The sequence below is a fragment of the Phodopus roborovskii genome, unplaced genomic scaffold (genome assembly GCF_943737965.1).
Source record: "Phodopus roborovskii unplaced genomic scaffold, PHOROB, whole genome shotgun sequence".
NCBI lineage: Eukaryota > Metazoa > Chordata > Mammalia > Rodentia > Cricetidae > Phodopus > Phodopus roborovskii.
Genome location: NW_026126588.1, coordinates 5,116,281 through 5,139,146, shown reverse-complemented (window position 1 = coordinate 5,139,146; position 22,866 = coordinate 5,116,281). Strand labels below are relative to the sequence as shown.

Here is a 22,866-nt window from a genome sequence, read left to right as displayed (position 1 = left end):
TCTGGAATTATCAGCTAAAGTAGTTCTTTTTTTCCCTTTTTGTTTGGGTATTTTATTTTCCTTTTTAATCACAGCTTTTGGAAACAAAACCAACACAGTATCGTTTCTCCTTGTCCTTATATCCTTTCTGTTGCTATGATAAACAATCTTGACCAAAGGGATTTAGGGGAGGAAAGGGTTTATCTCATTTGATGCTTCAAGGTCATAATCTATCATTGAGGGAAGTCAGAGCAAGAACTTCAGGCAGGATGCTAGAGGCAGGAACCATGGAAGAACAGTGCTTGCTTTAGGCTCCGACTCATTTACAGGAATATGCTCCACCCACAGAGGGTTGGTCCCTCCTACAGAAGTTAATACAGTCAAGACAACCCCTCACAGACTCTTGGAATAGCTAAATGTGCTACAGAGCATCAGAAAATGAAATCCAAATATACTTTGAACTTGAAATTCTCCTGCCCCAACCTTCCAAGTCGATGGATTACAGCCCGGTGCCACCAGGCCTAGCCACTTAATTTTCTTATGAGCAGAGAGGTTTGCTTGTGTTGAAAAGTTAACGTTTGGGTTGAGTATGTAGCTCAGCTATCAGAGTGCTTGTCTGCTAGCAGGAGAACCTGGTTTTTGGTCTCTAACGTTGCATCATAATAGTAACAGCTGAATGTGGTAGGGGCAGGAAGAGCTCTGTGAGTTAAAGGTCAGCCTCAGCTACACAGTGGGTTTCAGGTCAGCCAAGCCTACATACTGAGACCCTGTCTCAAAAACCAAGCACAGCATTTATGAAAATGCAAGCAATCCTCAGAAAAAAAATCAAAACCAAAAATCAAAAATGATGTTGGTCTGGGTGTGGCTCAGATAGAAGAGTACTGGCTTAGCCTGCACAAGGCCCCAGGGTCATCCCCAGTACTGAATAAACTAGGTTCGGTGGTACATTCCTGTAATCTCAGCAGTAAGGATGGAGAGGTGGGAGGACCAAGAGCTCAAGCTCATCTTCACCTACAGAGAAAGTTGATCTTGTTTCAAGAATTTTATCGGCAACTGTACTAACATTTAATTCTCAAAAATTTGTGAGGTAGGTACCACATCAAGGCCATCTAATGGGTGAGGAAATTCAATCACTAGGATATTCATGTGATTTATACAGAACCATTCATTTCCCTAATAGTGAAGCCACAAGGCAGAAATTCAGCTACACCCCCCTGGAGCTTCTGTTCCCCATTCCCACACTATCACCCACTATACAAGTGCTGTAGACTGTGAACCTTTAAATAGCAGACACAGTCTCTTTGGGATTAATAACAAGTGAATGAAGATTCCAGGGTCATAGCTCTGTCGAGACAAAATGCCTAATGAGCAAGCCTGAGGGTCTGAGCCTGTACCCTAGCTCTGGGCAGGCAGAGAGCTAGGTGGATTCCTCAAGCTCCTTGGCTAGTCTAGCTGGCTCAATTGTGGAGTGATTCTGTCTCAAATATAAAGGTGGAGCATGACGGAGGAAAGACCCAGTGCTGATTGATGGCTTCCTTGTGCGCATGCACTTACACACATCCACACCAGTAAGTACATACAGCACACACAGGAAAAAATAGTAAAGTGATTTCTTGTTTATGGACGTCAGTCCTCATCATATAACTAACATCATCTAACAATAGTCATTTCCTTCACACAGACCTTCATGCAGGCCGTGCTGGATATTGTGGAGACGGAAACAGGTCAACACAGTCCTAATTATGTACTACTGTTGCTCTGAGCCTCTCTGGCCAATGCTCCTCTTATAAGTACAAAGGACTTACTTCCTCTGTTTGACTTTTCTTTGTTCTTTTGCATTATCTTCTCTTGCTCTTCAGTTCTTCACTTACTTTGGGGAGCAAAAATATAACAGTGGATTGGGGTGTAAGCTAAAAAGCAAAAGAGAATGCTTGATAGACTCCGACTACTGGCTCAGTGGGTGAAATGCGTGCCTCACAAGCCACAGGACCTGAGTTCTTAAATGCTGGTGGATGTGGCAGGCTGCCTGAAATCCCACTGCTGGACAGGCGGAGACCAGGGACCTGTGGGGCAAGCTGGCCAGCTGAACTAGCTTGATCAGTGAGCTCTGGATTCATGGAGAGCCTGTCTCAGCGAATAACTCAGAGTGACCAAGGAAGGTAACCAACATCAACCCCTGGCTTCTACAGGCAAGAGCATACAAGTGCATGCCTGTCTGCACATGCTTCTGCAAAAGCATACATGCATACATACCAGATGGATGTGCCCTTGAATGAGCATACACACACACACACACACACACACACACACACACGTGCACAGCAAACACACACACATATACATACATACATACATACATGTATAATTCTCCACCTGCCCCCCAAAAAAACCCACCCCGAAATACTAAGGAGGCAAAGCCTAGATCCAGAGAGAATTCTGCCCTCTGACATGTTTGCCACCCCCCTATGTATCATATCATTTAAGGGGCTCTGACTCCACGTGATCTATATACTGCACAGTCCAGCGAAGCCTAGCCCAGCTTTGAACCAGGGTGAGATTATGGCAGCTGATGGTTTCAGATGCAGTTGCTTATCTCCAGCCACAGTGGTCCTCACTTAAAATCTCTGCCTCCATTTCCTTTGCAGGTAATGGGGAGGGGGGGAGAGAGAGGGCGATAACATGATTACGAACCCAAAGACTTCTGACAATGACCCTGGAAACAATCCCAGGGTCTGCTCATTTTCCTACAAAGTCTCTGTGAGATCCAACAAGATGCTCTAGTCATGTCCAGTGAATTTGAACTCTCCCTCTCCTTCTGGATACCAATGCATCTGTACTTCTTGGCTCTACAATCTTTTCTGTGAATGAGGCTTATGATGTTGAAATTCACTGCACATCTAAAGATAACAGGGACCTTTAAAGCTCATTTATTTTTTGTGTAGTTATTTTAGTTGATTAGTTAATTTAGGTTTTTTTGTTTGTTTGTTTGTTTTGAGGGAGTCTTGCTGTGAAGCCTCAGACTGCCCTTCAAATTCCAGTCTCAAGTGCTGAGATTCTAGGTGTGATGCACAGTGCCGGGCAACTGTTTCCTATTTTGAATTTTCTTTTACTAAGTGAACAAAACAATGGTGTCCCTAGGACATCTTTATTCATGTATATCATTGAACCTGGCTCATGGTCACATGCATTACCTCTTTTTGCCCCCATACCTACTTATTTCCTTCCCTCTTCCCAAATATTCCCCCATTGTTTCCATGGTGTGTGTGTGTGTGTGTGTGTGTGTGTGTGTGTGTGTGTGTGTGTGTGTGTGTGTTTAAAGCTGTTATGAACTAGGTGAAAGCCAGGAGATTTATGCTTAGTCTTCCCTGATTTCCTGGTCAGCACACTGTCTCCTTAACCCAAGCTGTTCATTACATTGGCTGAAATGGAATGATGGCTGTCTATGAATCTGTGTTTGATGAAATAGGAATACCTAGCCCATCTCTGGTAGCTGTGGTTATTTTTTTTTTTTTTCATTTTCTCTAACAACTAGGAATAAATATTCCACATTTTTCTTTCCTGTTTCTGAAGGCCCAGGTAGTTGCTTGATTCCTAGGTCCCAATATCTTTACTTCTTTTAATCTGTTGTACATGACAAAGACAGATAGTCTGGCCTTTCTGATCAAACATGTGCCACCCACAAGAATCCATATTTCATCGTTGCCAGTCAAGTGAAGAACCCCACACTGCCCCCTCACTCCTCTGTATGTTCTCATAGTCTTCTCTAACTCTTCTCAACAAGCTGATTACACTACAGCAAAACTGAAGAGAAACTTCCCAAGCGTGCACACAACAGCCAGCCAGAGTGCTAGTTCTCAGGGTCTCTCCAGAAAGTTCCCCTGAAGAAAGCCACACAAAGCGCTATTGACTGGACACAGAGGTCAGTTTTTTTTTTTTGTGATTGGACCTGGCACTGATCTGAAAGGACATGTCTGATGATGACTGGAAGTTTCATCTTGCTGAATCTTCCTTGTTGGCACTTCCAAGGGGCTGTGTGAAGCATGAGCAGAGGCTTGGAAAAACCTTCTCAACAGATCTGAAGCCAGTTCCCATAGATGGGTGACAAAGGGCTAGCTATTCCTTTAACCTCTCCCAGCTGCATCCATGTCCTCATCTGAACTGCCTCCAAGGATGGTTGGGAGGATTTAACTGGAGGTAATGTAAAGTGCTTAACAACATTGGTACTCAATAAATAATGTGTGTGCCCTACATAAATACACCACCCTCGTTGAAATCAATGGCTTCTTTCAATGGCCATTAATAATGAATATAGGCTGCCATGGGTACAAAATGCTTGAGCCCTCAATGCCTAGGATGGCCATGGCTCTACTGTTCTGGTTTTAGGATCGCCTATTGCTGAAGAAGCCCTAATAGCTGTAAGTGATGGAAAGGTTGTTCGGGTCCAGATCGGGTCAGTACTTCCTCTCTCCTCCCTTGAAGCCCATGGGACCCAGAACCTGAACATTAGATGGGATTGTCACCAGCTTACCAGGAGAGTCTATTGGGGCCAAGGTGCGCTTTGACAGACCATCGCAAGATACTGGCTATACTTCACGAAGTTATTTTGAGGGGAAAACCGTTCATTTCCTAATTCTATGTAGTGCTTGACTGGCAAATAAACTTTCCAGCACATTTCTCAGTGGTATCAAAGCTGGCTTTTTGCCATTTTTATCTGCTGCTTCCCTGGAGTTGTAAGTAAGCCCAGAAGCCATTGTGGCCAACATGCCACTCAATTATTGTCATGGCGGCACTCGTATGACCTTGCTCAGTAACCTCTCCTCCCCCTTCCCAGCTGTAGGTATCTCACAGCTCTAAATATGAAGTTCTTTGGTCAGAAATTGCCGTATATATGTTTGTGTTGGCCATGATTGACAGAAGATTATCTGGACCGTTACAGAGATTTTTTTCTTCTTTTGTTTCAAAATATGATCTATAATAGCCATCATTTCTAGCTTTAGATGAGTATAATTCTTAAATATATAAAAAGCCAAAGTGAAAGAATAAATAGCAAGTGATGAATAGATGATGGGTGGACAGATGGATGGATGGACAGATGGATGGATACATAGAGAAACACTATCAAATCAGGCAGCAGAAAAATCAACTGGGAAGACATTTTTAAGACATCCAGTTGTAGGTACCCATAGAGAGTCTTGACCACAGCAGTGTCCTCTCTGGTGAGATTTCCAAGTAAAAGAACAAACAGCAACTAGAGGGATGGCATCATCAAATCAGGTACTCAAAACATACATAAGAAGCCAGCTGGGGAGGTTACAGCAGCGGGAGTTCCCAGTTGAGCTTGCTTTTCTGAGTGAGCTTGCCATGGCCATACTTGCAGCTCCTCTTTCGCACTGTACAACTCTTTCATCGTGGGCTACACTGTGATAGCATGTGTGGGAAATGATCTACCTGCCTGCTGTTCTCAAGGCTGTAGTTCTGTCTTCAGCTATCTTGTGGTCTGTCTTTCTTCCCTGTCACAGAGTGTGGGGGTCCACTTCCCACACGAGGGGGTTTGGAGAACCCCTGATGTGAACACGCTAGGGCCTGAAGTAGGGGGACCAACCCCACTTCCAGTGCCAGAAACCCAGGGAGCTTGAGCAGCATGTAGCAATTAACTTAAAAAGGGCACTTCCGGAAGCTGACCATTACATCTCCTATTGGCTGCGGTTGAAGGATGCAGCCAGCCTGGGAGCCTCCTTCCCTATCTCTTCTCACTTCCTCCTTAGCTCTCTTGCAGTTTAGTGGCCAGGTGGCTCTCTTTTTTTGCACTCTGACCATGTACTTGACCCTTCAGCATACTTTTGATTGCCATTCCATTGGGCAGTGCTTTTGAAATCATTTCCCAGATTTGTCAGTGATGTTAGGGCCACTTTAGCTTTTTGAGTCACTATTGCATGGAAACATTTTATTAACTCTCTAGTATCTTGTGTGTGTGTGTGTGTGTGTGTGTGTGTGTGTGTGTGTGTGTGTGTTGAAACAATGTCCTAGGCCAGCCTTGAACACATGATTCTCTTGCTTCAGTTTCCCTGGTAGAGTCCAGGATTATAGGCATGTGCTGTATAGCCTAGCCCTTTTCTTAATTTTTTAAGAAGTAAAGAAATCACTTCTTGTCCTTCAGCTAAGGAGAAGTGTGATATCTGTTCTTATCAGTTTAATAGCACAAACATTCTCTATATGAGGACAACATGGTGAAAATGGACTTTTGGAGCTGGGAGGTAGAATGAGAGCTTGCACTGTCCACTCCATGCAGCAATGTGGTATTGCACCACCTCCACCAATGGTGTACCCCCCTTGGGGGAGCTTCTAAAAGGAAGAAGTACTCCCTTTCCTCTAACTATTGTACCAGGAGGTAAGGTCGCATGTAATCATGTAGTCCAGGCTGGCCTCACACTGGCTATGTCAGGGAGGATGGCTGGGATCACTGTCCTGTACCTTCACACCAAAAGCATATTTTTTGTTCTGGTTTATTTTATTTTATGTGTGAGTATTTTACCTGTACATGTGTGTAGTATGTACATACATACTGCCTATCTATGGATGTTAGAAGACAGCAGATTCCCCTGGAATTGGAGTTCTGGGTGGTTGTGAGCTGCTGCATTGGTGGTGGGAGCAGAACTCAGGTCCTCTACAAGAGTAACAAGTGCTCTTAACCTCTGAGCCATCTCACCAGCTCTCAAAAATACTATCTTAAAGGTAAAAAATACCAGACTTTGAAAATGAGAAAGCTTTTAAGGGGGGCGGGAAGCACTTAACACCATCGTGCAGCCATTTGTTATTGAATTCTAGAGTTTTCATAAATGGTACCTAATTTTAGTGCCTCTCAAAACCACAGTCAAGCACGCAGGACTTTGAGCTCTTCTTGTGTTATTGAAGATCTGTGATCATCACTGGAATCCTTTCCCCTGGTGTGAACTCTCATTTCCAATGCAATGAGTTGAGTATGGAATGATTTTTGATCAAATCCAATAGCTTAGCACTTCCATTGGAAGCTCATGGGAGGAAGAACCCGAGGAGGGAGACAGGAAAAGAGCTCTCCAAGCAGTGTGTGAAGGTGAGCTAGATAATCTCCAGACTACATCTTTCCAGATCCAGATGCTGCTCTAGAATGTATGCACAGCAGGGGTCTCGGTCCTGGCCCTCTGGTTCCTCTCTCTCTGTCAAGGCTATAATAGCATCCTTGCCTTCCCAACTGAATACACCTGAGCTTGGCCCCTTTCAACACCTCCCTTCTGAATTGCTCTTCCTCTTTTGGCCACACGGGGGAGGATTGGGATCATTTCAAGAGACACCCTGTTTCACGGAAGCACTGCAGGGATTGATTTCAAAATAATTATTTTTGTCACTTACAGCTATTGTATTTGCATTTTTCATCTTGAGAATTCCATACATCGGTGCTGTGTTTACATGTCCCCCACCCCTCCTTTGCCCTCCAGCACCTCCTGTGCCCACTTCCACGCCTTCTCAAGTTCATGATCTCTTCTTTAATACAATAGATGCTTAGAGGAAACGAGTGAAAGGGAAACCCAAGCTTTCCAGGACCTTAAGATGTCCTGTATTGCCTAACCTTAGGAAAAAAAAAACCTCCCGCCTCAGCAGGAAGCTCAGTTTTAATATGCTGATTTTCATCTTAAGCACCTTATACAGAGGAGAGATGAGGTACTCAAACTAATTTATGGTGATAAATATTAGGAACGATAAAAATCAACCTCCAAAATATGTTAGCTCTTGAATAAAAGTTTGGACACGAAGACTGTTATGGGCATCGCTTGGGTGGGGGACATCAAGGCACATGAGGCATTTCATAGAAGTTCAAAGCTGGCTGGTTGAGTGACCCAGGGTAGAAGCAGGATTCTACACAATCGAAAAGACAGATGTTGTCTACTTGGTAGGAGACATTTATCATCGATTACAAATTCCAACAGAGATCTTGGTCGTCCAATCTATATTGGAAGCAGCTGCATTCAACATGGTTTTAAAACCCTAGACTGAGGTTTGAAGTTCCTACGAATATTACCTTGAGTTACCATTGGGCATTGAAAATTACATTGTTAGATAGAAAATAATTCTGATAGGCCAAAAAAGAGAAAATTGACAGATGTACTTGGATATAAAATGGCTCTGCTTTATTTATTCATTTATTTATTTTTTTTCTTGTGTCGAACTCTTGTAATTTTCTTGTTTGTTTTACTTTCATTTTAATTTGGGGGGGAGTGCTGGGTATTGAACCCAAGACTAGTTTGTTCATACCTTGCAAATGCGCTACCATCGAGCCTCAGCTCCAGCTCCTCCTAACTTACTTAATTAGATTTAAGTGTGGTTTCCTGGAATTATTTAAAATGAATGTTTTATTTGCAAGAAGAACATTTTCTGGCTCATTTTCATTCTCTCTCTCTTGCTCTCAACATAGTCATGCTATGTAGGCCTGGTTGCTATGAAGTTCATGTGCGAACCAAGTTGTCCTTGAACTCATAGCCTGTGCTTCCCAGGTGCTGGGATTATAGCTAAGTGCTACCATTCTCCACTGATTCATTTGTATTTTTAGGAAATTAATTCATGGCGATGTTTTCATGTTGTATTAACATTCTTAAGTGTTATAATTTGTTCCGAATATTTAGTGAATGGCTACATGACACTTTATGTTTCTTGTTGGTAAACACAATCCCACCTTTCTTAGTTCAGCAAAGATAGTTTGCTCTATGTAAATACTATAGATAAACTATGGCAACAGAATCAATGTATAGATTTGACATCACTCTTATTTGTAAAATCTTGTTATTTTGAAATGTGATACTTAATAGCAAGTATCTTCACATATTGTCCTTTATTTGTTTGTGTATGGGTATTTTACCTCCATTCACACCTCAGCACCACACGTGTTCAGTGCCCACAGAGGCCAGAAGATGGCGTCAGATCATCCAAAACTGGAATTCCACGTGGTTGTGAGCTGTGCTGTAGATTCTTAGAATGCAACCTGTGCCCTTTGGAAGGGTCAAAGGTTCTCTGGACTGCTAAGTTGTCTCTCCAGTCGTTTGCAGTTGCCTGAAACGCTAGCCTTGCCTCTCTCAGCTGCCTACAGTTAACACTAAATTTGCTTTCATTTACCTTGGGAGAAGGATTCATGTTTTCTGTGTTCCTCTTTTCCAGATTGTGTTCTGGACACTTGCATTTGTCCTGTCCCACTGTCAGGTCCCCTGACATCCACAAGACCATTTTAGAAGGCATATCTTCTATGTTTGGCACGGCAGGTACTAAATCATTTTACATAATTAAGGACACATTTAATATATGCGCTTTGGATCTTGAATGTCTACTATGTTTTAAAGTCGGGTGCCAGGGCTGGGGAGATGGCTTAGTTGGTAAAATGCTAGCCACATAAGCATGAGAACCTGGGTCAATCTCCAGTATCTACATGAAAGAAAGAAAGAAAGAAAGAAAGGAAGGAAGAAAGAAAGAAAGAAAGAGGGAGGGAGGGAGGGAGGGAGGAAGGAAAGAAAGAAGGAAGAAAGGCTGGGCATGGAAATGTGAGTACACTGCGCTGCACAAATGAATGGCCTCTGGCTTGTGTGGGAATACAGGCCTGGTCAAAGCTGCCACAGGCACCTGATCCCGCCAGCTTTCGATTTCATCTCTGCAGTTTACCTGGTGTTCGTCCCATCTACTGTCTGCTGCCTCTGGTGGCTGCAAAGGTGAACAAATGACCTTTAAAGGTTTTCTTTCAGAACCCCCCTCAGGCTCTCTCTGCCTTTCTGCTTTGGAAGTTTGGAAGACATAAACAATGATTGCATTCTTCTTGGGGGGGGTGTCAGTGAACAGTTTAACTTATAAATAAATTAAGACTGTTAGCAGCTGCCAATGCTGTATGCAAAAGAAAACAGAATTGGGTGTGGAGGATTACCAGTGCCGGGTTGGGCTTAGACAGGTGGGACTCTAGAGGGAGGGACAGCAGATGCGATGGCACTGGGTGTGCCCACGGCATCTGCGGTTCTGTTAAAACAGACCTGCCAGTCATTCCACAGCCTCCGAAGCCTTCGCTGTGCCTTTTCCAGCACCTGACCTCCCCCACTCCTTTCTCCAGCTCTCTGGTGTAAGGGTGGTTTTTTTTCCCGCCCGCCCTTGGTCTTGTCCCTCCGCCACGCCAGCCAGCCCCAAATAATGCACAGAGATGCTGCATTTGATATAATGTTGTTGGCCAGGTACTAGTTTCTTATCGGCTAGCTCTGTCTTAATTATTAACCCATTTTTGTTAATCTATGTATTTCTGTGTGGTTTCATCTTACCGGAGAGAGGCGTCTGATGAGTCTGCCTCTGCTCCCCACCCCCAATATTGTCATAAGGGTTTCCTAGAGTCAGCAACAGGACCTTACTCCAGCTGACTGGGGGTGGGGATTTTTGTTTGTTGGCTCTGTTCTTAATACATCTGTTAAAATGTTGTGGGATTTCCAGGAGGGCTGGATATGCTGTGCCTGGAGGGCAGAGCCAGAAACTACTCACAATCAGGCCCCGGACTGCCTGGCAAGTCCAGTATGCCCACTAATGCTAAGCACACTGTGACACTGGCAGGGGATACTAGATAACATTGTGTCCCCAAGAACTGCAGCCTGTGAAATCTGCAATTGATGCCAGGAAAATCACATTTCTTCATATCACTAGCTTTCCCCACCAACAACTTCCTACTTCTTTTTATTTTGCTGTTTTGTATTCATGTGTAGGTATGTGTCTGTGTTTGTGTATTCACGTGTGTGTGTGTGTGTGTGTATGTGTGTACACACGCTCATTCTCATGTGTGCACACTTGCACACGTCCCTGAGGAGGTCAGAAGAGATCATTGCATCTGTTGAAGTTACAGTTGGTACTGCTCCAGACATTTGTTCTGGATCCTTCTGGAGCAGCCCATGCTCTTCACTGCTGAGCCAGTTCTTGAGTCCTATTATCACTCACTCCTAGTTCAAGCTATGACTGTTTGATCTGATCTGGAGCCTCTCTTCATGGGAGCTTCAGGGGAGACAAGAAAAGCAAGAATCCTGAGGCTGCTACTCTGGGCTGCTCAGGCAAGTTTCTGCTGAAACACAGGCGATGATGATCTGTGTAGATTACTTACATAGGTTACGCATATATGTGAGTATAAGAAATGTGCTTATATCATATTTTTATGTGCGTGAATGTGGTGTGTATGTGACATATCTGAGCGTGAGCACATGTGTGTATACACAAAAGATGAACAAAGAATGCATGCAGAGGTCAAGGGAGGTGTCAGGCATTCTCTGTCTATCCCCACCTATTCATTGAGGCAGAGTCTCTCCCTGAACTTGTGTTTTCTTCAATGAGCCTGGAAGCCTGCAGTTCTCCAAGGTCCTTCTGTCTCCACCCACTTTGGTGTTGGAGTACCAGACCGTCACTCCTTGTGTTTGCACAACAGGCTCTCTTAAGCCCACAAGCCAGCTCTCCAGCCCACAACCGGCAATTTTAAACAGTACCATGATCACCTGAAGTCGCTGCATGCTAGCCAAAAACATGTGTTCATTCCCTCTATTTTTTTTATTTAATTAAAAGAATGTGCAAACTGATCGTTCAGTTAGACTTTGATTCTAAGAGTTTCCCTAAATCTCTTTCTCCTATGACATTCTTCTATTCTCAAATGGTAGTGTATTCACAGGTGTGTGTGTGTTTGTGTGTGTGTCCACAGAACTGAAGAGAAAAATAAATTCCTTACCTCTTTGCTTTAAATTAAATTGCATATTAATTATTAAATTATATATTGGCTATTGTTTATTTTTTAAACACATCTTTTTATTGTAAGGAGAGGTTTTCTGTTGTCCCAAGCTAACCTTGAACTCACAGACTCACCTCAGATTTTCAGGAATCCTTCCAAGTGCTGGCTTTTGATTTGTTTAAATAGCACTGCACTCTGAGGTTAACTTTCTTCTTGGTGAAAAGACAGAAGTCTATGTTTAGATGCTTCTCGAAACATCTATTTATTTAACTTTGCTTTGTTTTCTCAAAATAGCATGGAGTAGCACTGGACCACAGGCTCCCAGTTAACTCAGCACGTGCATGCCCATTCATTGGCAGGTAACCTAACATAATCTGTGCTTTGAACATTTAGGTTCTGTGTCCACTGTGTTAGAAGCAATATTTTTCTTCATTCTGGGGTTTCTCCCTGGGGATTTAGCCATCAGTAGCACTTGCTCAGTCTTAAAAACAAGCAGACAACAGACAGATCAAAGCTACTCATATATATATATATATATATACATATATATATATATATATGTTATGTTTGCAACATTTTTATGTATTTGTTTTATATATTTATATCTTTTTACATAGGGTGTCATCCACAGCATTTTTTCTGCCCATAATCTTATTATGACTTATTTTAAAATGAAATTTGCTTATTGTCTAATTTTGAGATTATAATTTAATTACAATATTTCCCCCTTCCCTTACCTATTTCCAAACACTCTCATATTTCCCTGCTCATTCTTCTTCAAATTCCCAGCCTCTTTTTCGCCAATTGTTAGTGCATGTATATATGTATTTGCATATACACATATACTACCGAGAATAATCCATTGAGTCAATTTGTTGATTTACAATGAATTAGATTCACATAGATAGGATTGATTCTTCAAAGTATAAATCATAGAGTGCAAGCAAACATGTCCATTTGGTGGCAGAGAGATGGCTCAGTAGTTAAGAGCCCTCGATGCTCTTTCAGAAGTCAAGAGTACCATTTCCAGTACCACATCAAGTAATTCACAACATCCTGTAGTTCCCACTTCATGGCATGCAGTGCCCTCTTCTGGACTCTGTGGGTACTTACATTCGTGTGCATATACTCAAACACAGACATAAGACTAAAAACAAATCTTTAAAAAATGTCTATTAGATGGAGTCAGAAGTTGAATGTTAGTCATTAACTTGTGACTTTGAAAACGAGAAATCTTAAACTCAGCCTGTAATATGTTTATGTTTGTTTTGATTTTGTTTTGGGCACCACTGTGTTTGGATGGAACAGTATGGAACATACACTGTAGGGTGTCCAGGTGCAAAGACAGAATGGCGTTGACTTTGATAATAGATATAAACAAGTCTGTAAACTGGTAAAATCAAAATGAAGCCCAGGGTGACTGACATTCATAGTGAACATGGTGCTGCCTTCACTTGCTTCTTTAGCTCCCTAGTCCTGATGCAGTGCATTGTAATATTTGCACTTACTCTAAATTTAGACCTTATGGACCGTCATCACTTATTTGCATCTAACTCACAGCTTCTCTCCACTTGGATACATTCTCCATACCCTCTTGCCAGCCAATAACAGCATTCTTGAAAGATTCCATCGTGCTGTCTTAGCTAACTTAATAATCTTACTCATCACTCTTCCCCAGCAAGCCCGGGCTCTATGGCTGATAACCAGAGTTATAGCTGGAATGGATCTTTTTGGCTTTTTACGTGACAAATCGTCCGAAATAATGAAGTAAAGGATGAAGTGATGGACCCAAGATCCCTCCGGTGGAGTTATGGACACAGAATAGTTATTTTATTAAAATCTGATAACCCCAATCTAATGTGGAGTTTAGAGGCTAATGCATATTATTCAGAGAATAGTTCACAAGACTCATTTCATTTCCCTTTGCTAGTCTGGCCTTTATGAGCTAGCTTGGACCCAGGATGCAATAAACTACACAGCAGCATATTGCCACAGTATTTACTAGTTGCCAGCCTTGAAAACGGCATCCAGCTATTTACAAAAGCAAGAGGTTTGTTTCATCTGACCTATCGCAAATTTCATCTTTTCTAGCCAAAGCCTATAATTTTATCCTGCTCCCTGCCATAAGGCTAAGATGATGCCATTGGGAACACCCGGCCTGTGAACTCCAGCCTGATATCCCAGCCTTGCATTATATCCCATGCATTATGGTGGGTCAAGAGTCCCCAGAGGCTGTATTAATACTGTTTGCCTTCTGTATGAAATGCGGGCCATGGTTCTTGCGGTGGTCCAAGTCAAGCGATTTTTCTGCGAAGTGGGTGATTCCTCTGTCGCCTGGCCCCAGCATGCAAAGTGATGCCTCTAATAGCCATAGGTTATTTGACAGCCCTGTCACATTTATGAGCCAGGAGAGAGGTTCCCCTTGGCAGCATCTCAGTTTAGTCATTCCACATCTCACTCCCATGCAACACTGTTCTCGGCTTCATTAATTCTCCCTCCTTCTCATTCAAGTACTTTCTCATTCAAGTGTGTTCTGATGGGAGTTACCAAGGCATTTGGATAATCTCCCCTCTACCATAGATAAAATGCTGAAATGTAAGGGTTAGTTTTAGATCAAGGTTTATTTTATGTTTTACTATAAATGGAACTATGCCTTTTACTCCTTCTTAAAGAAGGAAAAGGCATCACAATTTTGAAGCAGGGGTCCACTGTCTTCTTTCAAACAGGAATTGGAAACTGCCTCTTGAATGTGGGAGGCAATACTTGTAAAATTAGCACGAGATATAGTTTTTATCAGAGAGTAGATGCAGTTAATTTGGCATAGCATGGCTTTGATTGTTTGAAATGACAGGATGGAATATGTGTTGTTTCTGTGTGTGCATGCATGGGTGAAGTAAAAGGGCAGAGGGCCAGTCTGTTGACCCTCTTCGCCTCCCGTCAGCTGTAATTTATCTGTGCTAGGCAACGCCATAGTCCTTGCTATCTTTCCCACGCCATCGTTCTCACAGTCCCTTTTATCTTTGGTATCACAAGTGTCAGAATGAAGTAGCTGAGCAGAGGCTTCTTCCAAAAGGTTATTGCTTATACTTCTGCAGAAGGAACCTGCCATGATTGATAACACACTTGAGATGGTAAAAACCATGCCAGCCTCTCAAAGACTCAGCAGCAGTCGCTAAGGACTCAGAGTTGACTACAATGCGTGGAAAGGTTGGTGGCTGGAGGATGGGGAGGGGGTTGAGATGTGGTCTGCTAGGCTCTTGCTGTCTTTCCTATCCCCAGTGCAATAGCCTCAGAGCCTATGGGCAATCCTTTGGTAGTGTTTGTTTGCTGGAAGTACCTTAATGAGCTGTGTAGGGTCTATTATTTTCAGAGCTAAGAGCAGAGGACTGGGGGCTAGGGGCTGGGGACTGGGGTGTCTCAGTGAGTAAAAGCATTTGCTGCACAGGAATGAGAGCCTGGATTCAGAGGGTGATAGTGCAAGACACCCCATAGGCTTCTCTGGTCTCTATGGGTTCTTATATACATATGTATGAACCTGCACATATGCTTGTATACAACACACACAGACACACACATGCACATTCATATGCACACACACACACCAAAACAAACAAACGAACAAACAAACAAAAACCCAGGTTGGGGTAGACCTATATGGAGAAAATCAAAATATTTCATATATTATATTTCATATAACAATATTTTATAAAGTATTCTTAAAAAAGGAACATGTTATATTTCTAGATGGCAAGATTTATTATCATGAAAACGTCTAATTACTTCACATTCTCAAGTTACTATATGTTAAATTAATTATGATGACAATTCATATGGCCCTTTTGAAGTTACCTGGATAACATAAAATTCCATACAAAATAACTATGATTACAATTAATAACTGGTATAATAATGAGTAAAATTATTAGAAATATAAGTTACTAAGGTCAGAGTTCAATTACATATGAGAACTGACCATAAAATTAGGATAATCAGAGTATACATATACACAGGAAATAAATGAGACATGGGGCTTAATTGTCTATATTTTGTGAATGAAAAATCAAAGAGAGGCAAAAATGAAGTTAGGTGGGTATTGAGGTGGGGATGATCTGGGAGGAGTCTGGGGGAGGTTGAAAGAATGTAATCAAGACAAATCATCTGGAAGTTTTTAAAATAGAATTTAAAAATATCAAATTTGTAAAGTTCATCTTTAAAGTAAAGAAATAGGGGGAAAGTTGTGTATCTATTTCATAAACACTTCCAAGTTATTTGTATTTGCAAAGAGTTAATATTCCAGAAACCTGCAGTGAATCAAAACAAAAAAGAAAGAATTTATAGGAAATAGCAGTGAACTCAAAGGCTAACTTCATGGCCACTGTCTTTGACCTGTTCCCACTATTTCTCCAATAAACTTTACAAATTTGACTGAATGTCTTTTGCATGGGTGTTCTGTCTAGGAAAGTGTGTATAACAGTGAATAAATGCTGAGATTGAGATATACTAATGTTGTATAAGAAACGAGAAACCCAGGTAGCTAACCTTTTTTACTACTGAAGAAGTATGTGGGGAATAATATGGAATATTCATTTTCATATCAAATATTGGAGTGGCTGCTCTTCTCAGTTAGATGTGTAATTTGCTAAAAGCAATAGCACAGCCTACATGTGGTCAAGAGGTCTTCAGGGATGTTCATGTGACACTAGTCTCAGTTCACCTTGGTAAATTTGTAGGATAAGGTGGTTTGAATGAGAATGGCACCCATAGGTTCATGTGCTTGAACACTTGGTCCCTGGGTGGCAGAAGGATTAGGAGGTGTGGTCTTGTTGGAGGATGATGTGCATCACTGGGGGTGGACTTTAAGGCTCCATAAGATTCATGCCCTTCTAAGGATGCTCTTTGCCTCCCGAGTGTGGATCAAGATGTGAGCTTTCAGCTGTTTTGTGATGCCACACCTTTGCTCTGCTATCGTGGACTCTGACCTTCTCAAACCATAGTCCCTAAATAAACCCTTCCTTTTCTAAGTTGCCCTGATCACCGAATCTTATCAGCAATAAAAAGTAACTAAGGCATAAGGTGCCACCCTTTCAACTCTATGCAGTGTGAGTGATGCCAGGTAGATGACACTTCACATGCCCACCTAGGGGTAGTTAATCTTTATGTCAAAACTGAGTAAAAGTCTCCTTGTAAAATGGACTTTCTTGAGGTAAGGTATAGTCTGAAAAACGAATATTTTACAAGATATGGCATATCTTTGAGAAGGGTGTAGCCTGATCTCAGCAGATATGTAGCATGTTTGTAATATGGGTGAGTCAGTACCTGAAATAACAGTACTTAAGTCTCTTACTAATACTTAATGAAAATAGTATATAGTTTCTGTGCAATTATGGTTTCCATCTCAAACTAAATGTGATACATTCAAAATTTCACCTTTTGTTTTTTGGGAATTTTTGTTTGTTTTTGTCTGTTGGTTTGTTTGATGTTTGAAACAGAATTTCTCTATGTAATAGTCCCAACATTCCTGAAACTTATTCTGTAGATCAGGCTGGTCTCAAATTCTGAGTGTTGGCATTAAAGGCATGCACCACTACTGCCAGACAAAACTCTCTCTTTCTCTCTTTCTGAATGCAAGAATAATCCTTTCTTTTATTTGTTTTCAAATATTCTAAGGTTTTATTTTGTTGCATTTATGCCAAGAGTTAAACAGAGGGTTTCTAAATTTTACCAGCCACCACCCTTAGCTCCCTCCCTGACCTCTCTCTGTAGTGGTCTTGGTCTCGGTGGGGCTCCAGCTCTTCTGGTGATTACCTTGGAATTCTCCCAAGTGGGGCTTTCTGAATTTACAGCCACTGGACTGGAATAACACACCACAGATGAGCATTGAAATCCCCACAGCATCGGTGCAGTGCCATTTATGAGTTCTAACAAAAATGCTCTTTTACCAGAAAGATGTTTGAAAACAGACTATTTCTTTTGTCTTTTCCAAGAATACCACATCATTTCCCACATTACACTGGGACTTGTGAGACATGATTAAAACACTTGTTTTCCACATCACTTATATGCTTGTATGGCATAGCTTTAGCTGTTTCCCACTAGAAACAGCATTCAGTTTCTGTATTCTGTAATGTGGTATAAAATGTTCCTACAGTGCAAATAGTCTAACAGTGACACTTAGGATTAAAAACTTACAAAAATTCCTCTGAAGGAGGTCAGAAACTTGACCACAACTAAGTTCAAATATCCAAGGTCAAGCTATGCATGTGTTAGAACAGGGAGATGTTAAAAATGGGGAGATGTGTTAGCCAGTTTTTCTCATGTAACAAAATACAGACAAAAGCATCTTAAGGAAGGAAGGTTTCATCCTGGATGAGATTTGAAGGGATCTGCCCACCACACAGGAAAAGCGCGGCAGCATAAGTCATGCTTGCTGGTCAGGAAGCAGAAAGGGAAGAATATGGACGCTCAGCTGACTTCCTTCTTTTTCCCCTTTTTATTTGATCTGCGACTCCAGTCCACGGAATGGTGCCACGCACATTCAGGACAAGTCTTTCCTCCTCAGTTAAACCTCTGGGGAACTTCTGTCACAGCCAGGCGCAGTGGTGTGCCTCCTAGGTGATTCTTGTCAGGGTGACAATGAGGATGAATGACCAGGGTGGTTCCCATCGGAATCCCTCACATTTGATTTGGAGCATTAACCTCAACTATTGGTCACCAGTTACCTTTGGTCTAACGGAAAACTATTTATCATCTGTATGCTATAGCAATAGTGAACTGAAGCAGAAAAAAATAAAAAGAGGAAGGACTGGTTGGTGAATTTGTTCAAATATAATTTCTGTAAACAGTTATTTGCAGGGAAACCAGTCCTTTGGAGAAGCCAGCATTAGGATCTGAATTAGAAGGTCAGGCTAACTTGCCTGTCATGCTTGTTTATGTAGGGTCCTAGCTGGCTAGGTATCCCGTGGCTTTTAGGATCCAGAAGAAACTGGTCTGAAGCCTGTCTTGGATCTCTAACTACTATGCATCACCAAACATTCCCCGTCTGTGTCTGAATTTGCCATAGCCATGGGCTTCTGGGTGAACCTTAGCTCCATGGCCGGTGACTCGCTGGCTGAATCTCTGGGAGCCTAGATGGCAGACAGGGCTTTCCACTCTAGGTTGTTTCCAGCCACAGTATAATTTTCCTTTCCCTTGTCTCATAGTTTCAATGCTTTGATAAAATCAGGGGAACTTAAAGATGCTACCTGGGACAACCATGATCTGGGTGGTGTGCAGTGAGGCAGTCCAGTGCAGAAAGAAGGGCATGCAGAGGGCAAAGAGCAGACACGGAGGCCCAGGAACCAGGATTCCAGGGACTATGGGATACCCCATTTCTCTGCTGCTTTTCCCAGGCTCCATCTCCATCATCAGCTGCCACCTTGTAATGCATACCGCAGCAGTCCCCATACCTTTTCCTTCGGCCCCTCACACACTGTAGTTATCATACAACAAACAGGCTTTTCTATCTGCTTTCCTTCCTTGACTTCTTATTCTCATAGTACATTTTGGTTTTGTATTTCTGCACACACTTTTAGGTTGATGTACATACATTACCATACACATTTAACTATTTATATGCGTTTCCTTGTTCTGTGTAAAATATTCAGATACCAGAAGTTGCAATTACCAAAAATGGCTGGCCTATCTTCTAATCCCAAACTTGTTCTTATTGCTGAAATTCTCAACCAATCCAACATTATTTGTAACAAAAATAATGTATCTTGATTGTTTCTCATTTCATGTGGGTTGCTGTGACACACAGCTCACAGGAATTTTAATTCCTTAAATAACATAGGGAGACAGACATGGAAATAGATAGATGGTTCTTGAGTTAGGCTGGCTTATAGACAAAAGAGCACACATCTGCTGCCAGTTTTACTTGACTTCCAAGGGATTTTCCCTTAGGTGCCATGTGTTACCTAAATGCCCCTTCTGTTTGGTACCCAGGAGATGTTTAGGGCACAGAGAAAATGGAGCAGATTGAAAAACAGGATGGTACACATATGCAGACACACACACACACACACACACACACACACACACACACACACACACACACACACAGAGAGAGAGCTCCTGACATGTCTGAGGGAAAGGAACCTCCTATTATTTATGACAACTGATTTTGTCTTTTGGTTTATTTCTTAGTTTAATTTTATTTATTTTGATCCACTGGTGTTTTAAGTCAGCTTTTGTGAGAGGACCAACTTCAAGGAGTAAAGACTTGTTTTGGCTCAGGGTTCCTTAGGATCTGACCATGGTCAGCTGGCTCGTCTCTGGGGAGACAGAGATGGAAGGGGACGCAGGGATCCACTTGGGTGGGTTGGTCATGGTGACTTACCAAGTTAGAGATGTCAAGACCAGATTGAAAGCAGTGCTATTCTGAGGAATTATTATTCCTTGAATTATTCACCATTAAGTTGTATAATCTGATTGAAATCCATGACCACACTTAAGGCCATGTAAAGATTGACCTCTATTCCCTTTTTTAGGTATCTTCATCTATTCAACTTAGGAAATTCTGGTGTGTCTGTGTTTATAGGGCATGCTCTTCATTTCAGAGAGGTCACCCCCATCCCTACCCCACTGTCCCTGTCTTTGGGTCATCTGTAATAACTGATTAAATTGCAAAGTAAAAGAGTTGGGCATGGCAGTGCATGCCTTCGGTTGGAGCTGCCAAAAGAATGAGGTTGAGGATCTTTCCTGGTTTCCAGTTCTCCACATCAAAACCAAACAACAAAACCAAGCAATAATCATCAGGGAAAGAAAGGCCAGGTCACTTCCTTCATGTGTGTGTGTGTGTGTGTGTGTGTGTGCGTGCGTGCGTGCGTGCGTGTGTTTATGTTTCTCTGTCTTTGTGTGTGTGTGCATTTTAATTTTTTTGTTTTGTTTTGGTTAACATACCCTTACCCATCTGACATTTCCTGTTACTGACCTCTCCTTCACATGAGTATAGATTTCATTACCCTCTTTTGTTCTCCTCCAGACCTCTTTCTGCCCTCTCCTAGTTCTTTTCTACTGTCATACCACATGTGTGTGTAATACATACATTTCAACATAGATTCTGCACATGAGAGAAAACAAGCCATATATTCCTTTCCAGTCTGGCTGCTTTTTCATACTTTAATGATCTTTCACACTTGGAAAAGACTTATTTATTTTATTTTATGTGTATGTGTAGACTTACTTATTTTATTTTATATGTATGTGTCTGCCTGTGTGCATGTATGTATGCCATATGCTTGCCTGGTGCCGGAAGAGGATGTTGGGTCTGCCTGGAACTGAAGTCATGGGTGGTTGTAAGTTTGGGGAATCAAATCCAGGTCCTCTTTAAAAGCATCAGGGACTCTTAACTGCTGAGCCACCTGTCCAGCTCCAATGATCTCCCATTGTATCCATTATCCAGTGAATCCCATTCCATTCCTCTTTACATTGTACACCCCATTTTCTGAATCCATTTGCAGAGTTTCCATAGGCTGCTTCCCTGTATTGACTATTGTGAACAGAATGACAATAACCGTGGGTATGTAAGTATCTATGTGGTGTGCTGGCTTAGTGTTCTTTGGGAACATACCCTGGAGTCACAGAGCTGCTTCATAGGGTACTTCCTGTCTTAGTTTCATGAGGACATTCCATGCGGATCTCCACAGGGACCAGTATACTGTCCCACTAGCAGTGTGGACAGGCTCTGCTGACTCTACATAATGTCAAGATTTGTTTTCATTTGTTGGTCTGATGGTAGCCATTCTTTCTGGAATGGGATACAACCCTAAAGTAGTTTTTGAATGTTTGTGCAGATATTTGTGTACATCTTTGAGTATATAAGTGTGTATGAGAGCAAGGTGGTACTTAATTTCACCGTTGGGTTTATTTTGCAATGTAATGATCTCCAGAACTTAAAAACACTTAGTGTATGAGTGTTTTACCTACAGGCATAGATGCACATCATGTGTGTACAGTGCCTGTGGGGACCAAAGGAAGACATCAGGATCCCTGGAGCATTCTGTAATCTGTTTGGGGAAGCCAGAGGTCAATGGTGGATATCTTCTACGATTGCTTTTCCACCTTATTTTTCAAGTCAGGGTGTTTCAGTGGGGCTCACTGATTTTGCTAGGCTGGCTGGCCTGCAAACTCCAGGGACATTCATTCCATCTCTACTTTCAAATGATGATATTCAGCCTAGCTCTTTCCATAGGTTCTGGGGATCCAAACTCAGGTACCCATGCTTGCATGGCAAATCTTTAACAACTGAGCCATCTTCCAGACCCTTGAGGAAATTTGGATTTGCATTTCCCAATGGCTAAGTATGTCCAGCACTTTTTGGAAACATTTACTTTCCTGGCCTGTTGTATTTTTTGTCTTATGCTGACAGTCTTTTAGTACAATTTAAGTGCAATGGGGATTTTGACAAGAAGAATGAGTTAAGGAAAAACTGAACCCTTTTCCAGACAGAGACCATCTTAGCCATTCTGTAGCTACAGGACTGTTACAGCTAGCATTGGGTGCCAGTCTATTCTCGCACAGAAAGTAACCCAAATCAATACACCCCAGCAACAGTTTCCTTGTTGATGAGCTTACCCTGCATTGACAAGTCTGCTCTCTCTAGTGCATCTTTTCTGTAATCTTTAAACAATTTTCTTTACAGGTAAAGATAAGATTAAAGTGTCTGAAGATGACTTGAAGAAGCTGCCTCTAATTAAGTGGTGTGTTCTGGAAGCCATCCGCTTGAGAGCCCCTGGTGTCATTACTAGAAAAGTAGTAAAGCCAGTTAAAATTCTGTTAAGCTCTGGTTTTGTTTGAAAATATGAAACTTCTAGAAAAAGTATGTGTTTTGTTCATATGTTCTCTAGGTTGATATATTATTGATTTCTTCAATTTGTTATAACTGAATAGAAACTATATATATTTGTCAGATACAGCATGCTTTGAAATATGTCCAGGTTTTGTATTGGCCAATTCATTAACCTGTATATTATTTCACATTTGATCATTCTTTGTGAAAATATCTATGTACTCTATGACCAGTAAGTACACTAGTTCTAACTATAGTGACTACATGATGTACCATATCTCTTTAGCAATTCCACTGTTTCAATGGAATT

The 22,866-nt window shown here is 41.8% G+C and overlaps 1 protein-coding gene and 1 non-coding gene across 2 annotated transcripts in view; both read left to right on the top strand.

The window, feature by feature from the left end:
• LOC127236572 (24-hydroxycholesterol 7-alpha-hydroxylase) overlaps positions 1 to 22,866 on the top strand; it is a 57,383-nt gene that overhangs the window by 16,024 nt on the left and 18,493 nt on the right. Inside the window, 5 exon segments of the mRNA XM_051204284.1 lie at positions 1,661 to 1,756; positions 2,761 to 2,769; positions 9,163 to 9,207; positions 9,209 to 9,263; positions 22,410 to 22,558. Of these exon segments, the coding sequence (XP_051060241.1) occupies positions 1,661 to 1,756; positions 2,761 to 2,769; positions 9,163 to 9,207; positions 9,209 to 9,263; positions 22,410 to 22,558 (354 nt within the window).
• LOC127236809 (U2 spliceosomal RNA) lies at positions 6,118 to 6,309 on the top strand. The gene has a single exon (XR_007835793.1). It is a non-coding gene; the product is annotated as a U2 spliceosomal RNA (small nuclear RNA).